Consider the following 13,052-nt stretch of genomic DNA (forward strand, 5'->3'; position numbering starts at 1 on the left):
CAGAGCTTCTGAAATACATACACACAAAACTGGGTTGCTTCTTCTCATCCACAAGATCTGAAATTTCCACAGTGTAACCGTGGTAATGGGTATTGAAGTTGATGTACATACTTTATTTTATTCTGTTTTACTGGAAATCTGTCAACGACCTGCGGCAAAAACATATTCCATCTTGGTAACTAACCCTCTGACTCCATATTGAATATTCAGTAATGCTAGATGATGAAATTCTTTATGATTTAGGACAGTAAGCATGGCTCTTATTTACTGTGATCTTCAATAACATCTGTGATTAGAGGTGATGTCCAAAAATTTCTCTATAGTTGATTATAGTCCTTAGATTTGTCATTGAATGGTCTTTTTGGACTTATCTATTGTGCATTGGCGTACACAGATAAACACCAAGTGGTTGCATGCATGTGTATGTGTGTGTATGTGAACGTGCAAGTGTACTTGTTCATTGAGGTATGCATGATAGATGCATGACATCGTTATTGGACAGAAGGTATTCTACAGTAAAACACTTCCAAATTCAGTCCCTTTCTGCTTCTTTATTGTCATTTATCTTTCTTTTGATTTCTGACTTAAAAAAAAAAAATCTATGTGGAGAAGTTTGAAATATTATTTATTGTGGTCGAACGCATTTTGTTAATATTTGTAAAAAGAAAAAAAGTATTTGTGAATGGGTGCTGTTAGTGTAATTGACCATTCTTGCATCAAAATTTAAAATGTATATCTTGTATCTTCTTTTTGAGGGATGTGAATGGGTTAGTCCTGCACACATTCACATACACAGATGCACATGCAAGTGCGCTCTTGCACACACTCTGGCATAAACATACACACTTGTGCATGCACTCACATGCCTACATATAGAAAATGATTCTCAGATTGAAGCAGAGAGGACTGTAATGACGCTTTATTTTGAAAGCTGTTAGGTATATACTTACTGCATAAACACACACACACACACACACACACACACACACACATATATATATATATATATATATATATAGGTGATGCTAGAATGGTCTTTTGTTAAAAACAGCTTCTTATTATACCTGTCAAACATGTCCATAGAAAAAGCTTAAGAGAAATTGGACAGGAGTGTACTGGTTCAAGTTAAAGACTAACCGTATCTATGTATGCCAACAGAAACTGGACAAACATTCGGCTGCAGAAACCCAAGCAGTGGATGACAAAGACCAGAAGGCAGAGGGTGATGGAGCTGACCCAAACTCACAGGTTATCGTCAGCAACAGCAAACGCTTTGTGGTCAACAAGGTCCAGTACCATCATCCCCAGGAGACACGCCTGGCAGAGGATGAAGAGGAAGAGCAAAGCACCTCGCCAGACAACCTGACGGTATCCTCCCTCCTGGCTGCTGGTACCACTGTGGATGGGGACGACCAGCAGTCTGTGAGGAGTTCCTCACGCCCCGGGGTGCCCATCAACATCACAGACCTCCAGGACAAGCTGAGCCGCCTGCACTGTGGCCAGAAACCTGTGGCTGTGGTGCCCCAGGCAGATGGGGCTGGAGGCATCGCTGGCTCTGTCACTCCCACCGGAACCCACATGGAGCAGATGGGTCAGGAGCAGCAGGCTGGAGGTCAGGGGTCAACCTTTGGCACTCCACTGCAGCAAGGTCAATCGTCATTGCCGCAACAGCAGCAGTACCCAGCCCAACCAGCCTGTCCAAGTCAACAGGTTATGGGGCAGCCTCATCCACCTGTACCACTGGGCCAGCCAGGGGCACCACACCTGCCCCAGCCAGCTGCTCCAATGCCTCAGCAGATGGGGGTGGACTTGGGTCAAGCGGCTGTTCAGCAGCAAGGCCAGGCAGTAGCTCAGCCAGGTCCACAAGTAACACAGCCACTGCCACCCCCCTCTCAACAGCATGTGCCATTCCAGTCAGTGACTCCACTGCCTCCCCAACAGCCCCAGGTTGGTCAGCAGCAGCCCATGGCACAGCAAGGGGAGATACAGCCCCAGGCAGGTCAACAGGCACCACTGCAGACACTCCAAAACATGGTACACAGCACACCACTGGTGCACACAGCCCAGCAGCCTCAGCTAGTTCCACAGATGCCAGGAGCAGCAGTTGCACACAGCAGTCAGCAGCAGCAGCCCATGGCACCCAGTCAGGGTCAGCAACAGCAATCCCAGGTGGATCCCACAGGTTTACAGCAGGGGCCGTCCAGTCAGCTGTCCACACTCCCATTCGCACAGGCAGGACAGCAGCACCTGCAGCCCTCTCAGCCAGCCCCACTGCCTCAGATGGGTCAGCCCTCTCCGATCCAGCCACAAGACAATCCACAGGCCAACCAGCTTCAGTCACAGGGCCTGGCAAGTCAGCCATCACAGTTGCAACCTAGTGCTGTGCAAGGTCAGGTGGACATGAGTGGGGCACAACCTTCTGTTCAACACCTGCTTCAGGGAAATGTGGTTGTTCAGGATGGAACTTCTCAAGGACAGGGATTTCAGGACACTGGACATTCTTCCAACCCTGTGCCTCAACCCATGCCACCTCAGTTCCAAATGCCTATGCAAAACATGTTACCGGATATGAATCCTGGTTTTCAATTTCCACATTTTTATCCTGGCAGTCATTTGCAACATATGCATCAGTTCTGGCAAATGTATACATTATACAACCAGGCGATGCAAATGCAACAGCAGCAAAATCTGATGCAAAACCAGCAGTTCCAGTCACGTCCAACCCAGCCTGCACCTACACATGGGGCTCAAGAGGGACAGACTGCTGGCATTCCTGTCAACTTGACAGCTGTCTCCCAGGGTACAGAATCTGGACTACCCACTCCAAAGCAGATGATGTCACCACCTCGTTCACCTACTAACAGTCGCTGTGGGAATCGAGATGAAGCCACAGGTCCTGAGGGGTCCACAGACGGCGCTGCAGGACAGTCCAACAAGAACAAACCGGAACTGTCCAATATTCTGAACCTTGAACAAGCCTTAATCAAGACAATCCATGGAAATCGAAAAGACATGGCCTTTGTTACACCGGTGTCCAGCCATCAGTCGGATACACATTTTGTGCCTTCAGAGAGTGCATCAGAGTTTTCAGACAATGGCCCTGAAGTTGACGTGAAGGCTGTAAGCAGCTTCATTAGAGGCGGACCCACAGAGAGCAAGTCAGAGCCTTTGCTCCATCATGGCATGCCTGTCATCCGTTCTTGTTTCCCAGTGGACAGTGGGGTTCAACCCATGTCTGAAGAGAAGAAGCAGACTGAGGCATTGTCTGATGGCACAAGCTCTAAACCGGTTGTGGGGCAAACCAGTCTGTTCGGGCGGTTCAAAGTGACCACTACCAGAGACAGCAGGAGCCATGTGTCACAGTCTGGGACAGGGGCGGGTGCAGTGACCAATCAGGAGGAAGAGGATGCTACTAACTCTGCTAAAACTGCTTCCACTCTTAGTATGCTTCATGCACCTTCCGCTGTATCTGCTGCTGCTGCCAACTCAGGAGACGAGTATCATGGCTCATCTGCAAAAACGCCCCAAGTAAGTAGCTGTAGTTGGATTCTGTCAGATGAATGTAGCTGTTGTCATAAGCTGTGCAATAACTTGGATATAGAATTTTTCTTTCCACAGCGTATGTCTAGAAGTAGAACTGGTTCTCTCGATGTATCCAGGGACACAACTAGCGGTAGTGGCATGCTTAATGTAGGGGGTGGGAGGGTTTGTTCTGCATTCTTATGTAAGCCTACCCAAGATGGTATGACAGTGGCCATTAGTCCTTTGTGGTTTACCAGTCACTTACCCCTGATCAGACTGACACAGCCACCCAGACCACTCTAACGCTGCACAGAAACAGACCAACCTTTCAGTGTTTGAATGGGCTTCAGACAACAGTGAGTAGACACAGTTGCTTTCAAAATCAAATTCTGTATTCTTTTGTATCCCTGCACGTCTGATGTATGGATGAGCTATTCTGCCCGTAGATACATGTACACATGATATTTTGACGATTAACATATTACATGTTAAATATAGTCTGTTCTTGAATCTGGCTCAGCATTTTGTGGATGGATCATACTGTTGTAAAAAAAAAAATGTATATTTTTATCAGTTACCGGTAATGTGTAGTGCAGGGACTGGTGCACTATTTGGCACATCCAATATTTCTTGCCATAGGTTAAAATGTAGATCTATCTGAACTCTGGTCCATGGTCAAAAGACGATAAGAACAGCCAAGATAGACCCTGTAAGTGTATATGACAGCAAGTAATGCTTTTGTGTCAGCCATACCAACATTTTCTCTTCCCATATTTTTCCTGCCTTTGTCTTTTTGACAAGTTGAATGTGATATGGTGGTCTTATTTTTCAGAAAGGAATATGGTAGAGTTATGACTATTGTTGGATGTATGCATTGAATCATCACTCCCTTTTTGAGAAGTTAAGTATAATATTTCATTGGCGCTCTTGCTATTCAATGTATGTGCTTCCTGGAAGTGGAACTAACCTAACCTGTTTGTAGATTTCACTCAGCAGCACCAGTCCATATTTTCCCATATGTATCATTTCCTGCTATTTGCTTGGGCCTGTCAGTGGTCATGGTCTTCCTTTTCCTTTGTTAATGTCTCTTCAGCCCATGTTTATGTATCTTCAGCCCATGTTAATGTGTCTTCAGTCCAGATGTTAAAGTGTCTCCAGCCACCCATGTTAGTCTCTTCAGCCATCCATGTATTGTTAAATGATGTTTCTTCAGCGCCCAATGTTAGAAAATGTTTCTTCAGCCCCCCCCCCAAATGGGCTTTATCAGATATGTTGTGTAAATCATTTTTCCTCCATTTTTATTTTTTTTAGTGATTTGTTGGTTACATTCAGGTTTTAAACTTTTATGTTGTCTCCCACATTAGGTGATAAGACTGAGGAGCATAAACATCTCAGAGTTTAGTTTAGTTTGGTTCAGGGCACCATGCATGGATCAATTGACTCATTCACCACAAAATCAGTGGGTCGTTTTCAAAATTAATGGGTCAGGAAAAAACAGCCCATTATTCCCGCCCCCCATCAGCCCATTATTCCCACAACCCCAAAATTTGAGAGACTGTACTTTTAACTATTTAATCATTGCACTCGTCGGTATGTAAAATGGTATAATCTTTGTGTGTGTGTGTGTGTGTGCTGCTGTGCATCACCATGTGTGTAAGGTGAGCTCATCACGGTCATGTACAGACATGTGCCATTGTTTTCTGCACCTATCATGATGAACAACAGATACAGCATAGTCATAACTAAACTCAGTTCTGCTATGTTGAAACACTGAATGACTGATTTATGCTGACTGCTCTGGATAGTATTGAAATATTAAACTGTATAAACATTCACATCTGGGTCCAATTGATACAAAGGAAAATGTAGAAACCATTGTTTTAGGAAGGAACTTTCCTCAGCTTTGTGGAAATCCAAATCTCCACTGTTGATATACAGTGATTTATATACATGACAAATTTCCTTAAGTAGCATGCCAGTTACTCCAAGGAATAATTAGAAAACCTGAATTAGTTCAGGCTAAAACATAGTTTTATTTATAGAATGTTCATGGGGTGGGAAGTGGGGGTCCACTTTGCATAAAACTTGATAAAGAAATAACTGCAGCAATCAGGAAGAAAAGGAAAAGAAACAAGTGGAGCTGGATGATGTCAACACACTCTGGGGAGTTTTTGCCAAATTTTACTCAGACAAATATGACTTGACAGAAGAGTGATTACTAATAGTTAAATGCAGTGCTGTATGTTTGACAGAGTGAAAGGGACAGTGATGGTGCTGAAGACAAGGAACCCCCAAAACGCTATGCACTTGAGGAAGATCAGGAGTACCAGGACATGGTTAGAAGGTTTGTACAAACCCTTTTTTCACTTTGTATGCACTGAAGTGAATAGGGGATTAGTGACGACTGGTCCAGCAAGGTGCTGTTGTCTGGCTGACATCAGAGTTGTAAACATAACCACATTTTCTTTATAAGATTTGTTTTGTTGATGGCAGTTCGATTATTTCAGTTAAGTTGCATTTTTTAAGACATTCTTTTGAATATTGGGTTGTTTTTTTTCAAATACAAGAAAAATCCTGGTGGACTCTGAGCTATCTGTGTTTATTGTGTTCATGTGTAAAATAAGGTGCTTGATTTAATTAGAATGAGGTGCAGGGGAAAAAATGTTTCTTCACATGCTCTGCTAAAATTGACAAAAAGAAATTTCAGATTATATACTGTTATCTTTTGCAGTCTATTCCTGTAGTTGTGAGCAGCTGTCAGCTCCATCTGGAGTATCTTCAGCTATCTCTGAATCAAAGAGTGAAGTTAAAAAGATACTGTCATTCAGAAGACCGAGTATCTTCAGCTATCTCTGAATCAATGAGTGAAGTTAAAAAGATACTGTCATTCAGAAGACCTACCATGGTTTGAAGTAGCCTTCATCGCTTCATGTAAGGTATTTCAGGCAGTCTCAACTAACTCTTGCCCATTATTATGTTATATTTGTGACAGTTCCGCCTGAAGTGTTGAGCGCTCCATTTTAGACAGGTCTTTTTTGTGATGCAGCTTGTTGTGTAATACGTGTTATTGATTGAGGAATGCTGAAATTTCTTTGAGTATTATTGTGTTTTTATATGTAAGTGCTTGTTCAAAACGCAAATGCTGAAATTGTAGCAGAGATCTCTTTGCCTCCTGAAATGGTGGGTGTGTATTGAAGAAGCCTATGTCTGCAGGCATGCACAGGAGATGGAGGCACTACGACAGCGTCACCAGAAGGAAGCTGAAGAGTTTTGTCAGCGTCGGGGTTTGACCATGAGCCCTGTCATCAACCCAGTGCTGGCCAGCCCTACCACGGCTACCTCCCCTCTCATCATGGAAGCCTTCTCCAGTCCATCCTTCCACCTGTCAGCGGCCCTTTCACACAGTGCTGCCAGCGCCTCAGAGGGCTCCCCACCCCACGCCTCTATGGAGGATGGCCCCTGTTGTGATGGTTCTGCCCCTGATAAACCCCGCAAACTGTTCAAGATGGAAGACATGATGAAGTATGTGGACTTCCCTTATGCGCCAGCCAGCAGTAAAAGTGACGGAAATAAAACCCAGAACATTGTGAAGCAGGAGAGAGCGAAGGGCTGGGAAGGTTCGATGATGGTCGACACTTCTGTTGTAGGGGAAGGTGCGGCAAAGCTGCCTCTCACTGACCCTGCTGACCCACAGGCTGATTGTGGTTCTGATTCAGGCAGTCGCAAGTCTAGCACAGACATGTCTGCCTCGCAGAGTTCCATTCCAGACATGTTGCGACAGCAACAGCAGCAGCAGCAGTTGTTTGGCAGTGGTGGCACCCTTCAGGCAGGTCCTGGTCAGTTTGGCCAACAGCCTCTGACCCCTCAGCAGCAGATGCAGCTCCAGATCAGTCAGTTGAGTGCTCTGCTCAGCTCCGCTCCATTTCCCCCTCACTACTTCTATGGTTTTGGTGGACCTTACGCCCCGTTTCCTCCTTTGGGTGGGGGACCCAGCCAGTCCCTGGGCTCCTTCCCCTCGTCTGGCAGTGCTGGCTTCATGATGCCCCCCATGTCCCAGGGCCAGCAGGGTCCTCAGCCTGGTGTCCTCCCCCAGCCCCTGCCCACCACCGCTCCCCTACCGCCTGCCACGGGGGATGAGTCACAGCAGGCTGTCTCCACAGCCACCTCCACCCAGACACCCCCTGCAACTGGCCACACTGCTGGAAATGGCTGATCCCATAGACAGGACACACCCAAGTCTTTCCCTTTAACTGTGCTGTTTCATTGCTTCCAATGTTTTGTGTGTGGCTTCCTTTTTTAGATGCTCGTGCAGAATGAATTGGTGTGGAAATTTAGCTAGGTTAAATGCACGGTAAACACCCACACACATGCTCACAGAGTTTTGTATACATACAAAGCTCAACATTGAAGTCCAGCAGGCTTTGTTTTGTGTTAGTAGAATTATTTCTTAAAATTCAGGTAAGATTGGTTTGTGTAATGATGATAGTGTTTTGGAACATGGCAGGAAAGAACCATAAAAACTCCAGGAGAGTATAGATGATTCAAAGACCCAGTGTTAGTGAGTTTGCCATTTTAAAAAGAAAATTGTTCGTTGCAGTCGTTAGATAGGTGTTATTGATTTTTACTTGCCAGCCTTTTAATATAACTCCACGTTTTATCTTGTTCATTTTTTATACCACTTGAATCCAGCGCTATTCTTTATGAGCTTAAATTCACTCAATTTTAGTACATATTTACTAGCTTTCCCCATGATACATCATTTTCTTCAAGAAGAAAGTAGTAGGAGCAGGTTCGTAAATTCTGACTTGGATGATTATATTCTGAAAACCATGTAGTTGTTGAGTTTTTTAGACTGAAATTAGCCATCACTGTAATCTTTCTGCTTTCTATCTTTTTTTAAGTTTATTTTTATTTTTTTATTTTTTTTTTTATTATTATGACACAGTATTATAAATCTGACTTAAATCCCATGAAAACTTGGTTGCAAATCTGGACTTAAAGATGGGTCACAGTTTAGGCAAGTTACATGGTGATTTGAGAAGATTGAGCTGATTTCCTCAAGTTGGTACTTATGGGTCCACAAGTAAACATGACTTTATTGTATATCTGTACATGAGTATCAGACTTTGGACAAAAGTTAGTTTGATGTGTTGGTTTCCAAGAGATGGAATTGTGTTGATTTTTTTTTCAAGAGTGTGTGTGTATGTTTGTTTGTTATTTCAGTAACATCTCTTGGTAATCCTTTTGATTATTGGCATAGTTTTTTCTTTCTGGGTTGTTAAGGTTGTCATTTTTGTGAGTTTTTTGTGCTATAAAAAAAGAAAAGGTTGTATAGTTTGCTCATAAAACTGACATCGAATTTGAAAGATATCAACCAAGACAGCAATCAAACATGTGCCCTGCACTGACATCATGACACTGACACTTTGTACATTTTGTATTCAAGTGCACAGCTTACAATGTCCATTATTGTGCATTAAATATGTCATGTATTTTCTCTGTGTTAGATGGAAAAGAATATATTTGCCTTTGAACACTTATCAGTAAATATTACACATAACAGTATGCATAATGAGTCTTGTGTTGAACAAAAAAAGTTAAATGTTTTAATTGTTCTTCATATAAGCATATAATCTATAAAAATAAAAAAAATTGTTGTTTACCAGATTATTACACAGAAACCAGTGAACTGTAAAAGAAAAACACACACACACACACACACACACACACACACACACACACACACTCGCTCTCTCTCTCTCTCTCTCTCTCTCTCTCTCTCTCTCTCTCTCTCTCACACACACACACACACACACACACACACACACACACACACACACACAAGTAACAACAGAAAATGCAGGGTCTGTTGCCTGTTGCAAAATCCGGAAATCTTTCCCCAGTTTTGACTGTAGTAACATTCTGTTTTTCTATCACAGCCTTATTCAGATTGATTTTCAAAGTAAATGATGTATTTGGAATTAAGCATAATTATATGTGTGTGTGTGCATGTACATGCACGTTTGTGGGCTTTCACTGATTTGTTTGTCTGCTTTGTCAGAATATATGACAATGTATGAAGAAACCATGCTTTTTTTTTCTTTTCTTTTTTAATATAAAACTTAAAAGGGGGGAAGAAAGCAACAGCTCCATTTATACACATCATGTATCAGTAAAGTCACGCACTGATTATGAAGACTATAGGAGATAAGTACAGCTCTTGGTTAGGGAAGTAGAAAGTAAGTTGTGTGTAAAAAGAAAGAAAGAAATATATATATATATATATATATATATATATAAGGCAATCAAGCCCCAAATGATGGAGAGTCTTAAGGGAAGCTGGCCCTAAATACTGTGGTTTTCACCAAAGGAAGTTCACATTGCTGAAGGATCAGGAATACTTTAAAAGCTGTTTTGCACAGCAAACTCTGTTTATTTGCACAGCATGGCAGAGAAAGAACAGAACTACTTGATGAAGTTAAGAGAAAAAATATCACAAAATGTGAATGGTGGTGGCTTACTGGTATTTCCCAAGTTTTTTGGTTGTTGTTTTTGTGTGTGTGTGTGTGGGGGGGGGGGGGTTGTTTTTTTTTAGTTGTTGTTGTCATTTCCCACAACCATGTCACTGATGTTTGTTTTTGTTCCCACTCCCACCCACCCCTCCCTGTGGTTCCACCTCACCCTCTTCTGGATGTAAATTGTAATGAAGTCACTGAGCTAGAGTGAGCATAGCCCAGCTGTAAGTTAACAGCGACCACGAAGTGCTCCCATGCATGCCTGAGAATGAATCATTGTCCACAGTAAGAGAGAGCGTGGACCTGAAGGGCAGATACTGATAGGTCACCTCCTCCAACCCACCACCACTAAGTCACTGCGTGAATTCATAAGGAGGGTTACATCTGCTTTTTCTTTTGCGGGTGGGCCCGTCTTTTCACTGTTAGCCGCGCGAAATTTGGCCAAGCAGAGCAAACCAATAGGCCTAGTTTGCATCAGTTTGACATGGTAAGTATATTTAACACCAAACATGGAGTATAATACAAACTCCTCCTTTTGGGGTTAAGTATGAGTGCCCACATGCATGACCATACACACAAAGAAGGGAAGGTTCACGAGAAGGTTGGGAAATCATTACATATTTGGGAGATGACACCTGTATTTTCTGTCTGTCTGTTTGTGTGAGAATACATGGTTCTGAAGATTTCTTGTATATCGATGGAAAATTTTTGATGAGCACTCCACTTTAAAAAAAAAAAAGAGTAAATATGTTACCAAAAGTAGATTGTGACAAAGTTTGGGTTGACATTTGTCCAGAATTTACTTCTCTTTGGAATGGAACATGAGTTTTCTGGATTTAAAAAAAAAAAAGAGAGAGAGAGAGAGAGGAAGAGAGAAAAATATAGAGAAAAAAGCCTACTTCCTCAGAGAAACCATATGTGTACAGATCTGCAATCCATGAAAATTGAAATCCCTTTATTTGGGGGGCAGTCAGGGGACATGTACCCCAGATCCCCACTTTTTTTCTGTATCCATTTTTAACATGACATTTAGTAACATGCTTATATTCTACAGGAAACAGATATTGGGCTCCTTCAGTGCTTGTCTTTGAGTCCAGCAAATCTGCCAGTATGGCCAGTGGAGCTGAGTAGTCAACTGGCAGGTGGCAGGGAATTCTGACTCATGAAAGTTTGGGAATTTCGGTTACCTGAAACAAGCAAAAAGAATTGTATGAATCTCATTTATTGTGAAGTTACTCGGAGAAACCGTAGATTTAAGCTGTATTTTGAAATGATTTTCGAAAACATTCAACCCCTCATTGAAGTGTGCATATATATGCCTCTGAACCATAGATAAGCTGGCTTTTGGACTTAGCATCAGAAATACCATAGAATCCTTATTTGGTGTCATCATGCCTTCTAAAAGTTTTCCCCTCAAAATTATTGCAGACCAGATCACCTCTCATATGTTTGATAAATGATTATCATTAGACTTTAGAATTACCACAAATAACACCAAGAAATGAAAAAAAAAGCTTGGTAATGGCCAAAGATAAGAAAGTACTATCAAACTCAGGAAAACTCTTGTTGAGAGCTGTCATGACTTGAAGGATGGTGAATATAATTAATTACGAAGAAAATTGTGCTATTTTGACAAGTTTGGATGATTGCCAGAAGTTTGTCTCCCAAATTACTATTGTCATTGAACATTCTGCTCTTTGGAATGATCATGGTCTTTATTGGAATATTACAATATGAAAATATAAAATTGTCTGCCTGCGCTCGTGATGCTGAAGAAGTTACTCAGTGGCAGTACAGGTCTGCAAAGTTTCATGGTCCAGTTCACACACAAGTGGCCATCTATGGTAGACTTTGCTGTTCTCAGGACACCCCCTCCCCTCCCATTCTTAGCAACCCATACCTTGCAAAAAAAAAATGCCGGGAATCAGTTTTGCAATATTTTAGCTTACCATCAACTGTAGAATATGCCGGAATATATATTACAAATGTGTATAAAAAAAAATATATACATTTACAGCATACCTGAAACTCCACCTGTTCAGTGACTGTGTTAAGACATTCTGCAACTATCCTTGCTGCCTACCTCGTTAATAAATGTGGTAAAACCCTAAAAGGATTCCTTTTCTCATTATTTATATGTGTATATATAAGGATATTAAACTTTTTGTTCTTGATAATATAACCATGTTTCATGAATTTAAGTTTTTATGATTATGATTAGTCTGGTTGTGTTTTAGTGTTTGTTGAGTTGCCCTTTCTGAACCTTTGCTTTCCTTTTAGGTTTGTTACCTAAAATGATAAAAAATGATAACAAGGCAAGGCTGGCAAAGGTCAAATTAATGGTTTGCTGGGGTTGCTAAATGAGTTGATGTCTGTTTTACATCTCTTGCTAATTATTGTTGATGGCATGTTCTGGTCAATGTCCAGCCTCTTGTGATATAACTGCCTTTGAAAATAATACTTTTGAAATTAATTGGATGAAGATGTTCCACTCCTGACTTTTGACTTGTGTGTTTGTAAAGTGAGTTTGATCCTTCTTTGACTTCCTTGTGTAAACAAAGGGAGTCTGTGCAATTGCCCTGATTTGGTGTGTGTGTGTGTGTGTAAACTTTGCTGTTTTCACAGCTGCTACTGGTGCAAAAGAAACCAAACTTGCCAGGATGATAGATTGAGGGTGAGATCTTTCTGACTTCTTAGAATGATGAGGGGTATGATGGTCTTGAAACATTGATAAAAGTTTTAACAGTATTCAAACTTATAAATGAATAATCTTTGTTGACACATAAACTTGTGGCTATTTTTTTTCCAGGCATGTGTAAAAGCAAGTATTATTGACAGCTGATCATGTTAATCCATGGTTATTACTTACACTGGCAGTACTTTCAGTATACTACTAAGTATAGTTTGTGCAAGTCACACCAAAGGTAACAAGTGTGTCATAAAGAACTGAACAACAAAAGCTACATTGTAACCATATGTCAATGTAAAATGTTTGCACTGACAGTTTTCCATCAT

The 13,052-nt window shown here is 41.8% G+C and overlaps 1 protein-coding gene across 4 annotated transcripts in view; it reads left to right on the forward strand.

Moving 5' to 3' along the window:
• The window catches only part of LOC143299471 (uncharacterized), a 39,009-nt gene extending 26,499 nt beyond the window's left edge, over positions 1–12,510 (forward strand). For all 4 annotated transcript variants that reach the window (XM_076612690.1, XM_076612691.1, XM_076612693.1 and 1 more), the window contains 3 exons: positions 1,159–3,528; positions 5,775–5,866; positions 6,736–12,510. In XM_076612690.1, coding sequence (XP_076468805.1) covers positions 1,159–3,528; positions 5,775–5,866; positions 6,736–7,735 — 3,462 coding nt within the window. In that variant the 3' untranslated portion in view covers positions 7,736–12,510. The remainder of the gene's footprint in view (positions 1–1,158; positions 3,529–5,774; positions 5,867–6,735) is intronic.
• Positions 12,511–13,052: the final 542 nt, after the last annotated feature.

Source organism: Babylonia areolata, chromosome 25, assembly GCF_041734735.1.
Source record: "Babylonia areolata isolate BAREFJ2019XMU chromosome 25, ASM4173473v1, whole genome shotgun sequence".
NCBI lineage: Eukaryota > Metazoa > Mollusca > Gastropoda > Neogastropoda > Buccinidae > Babylonia > Babylonia areolata.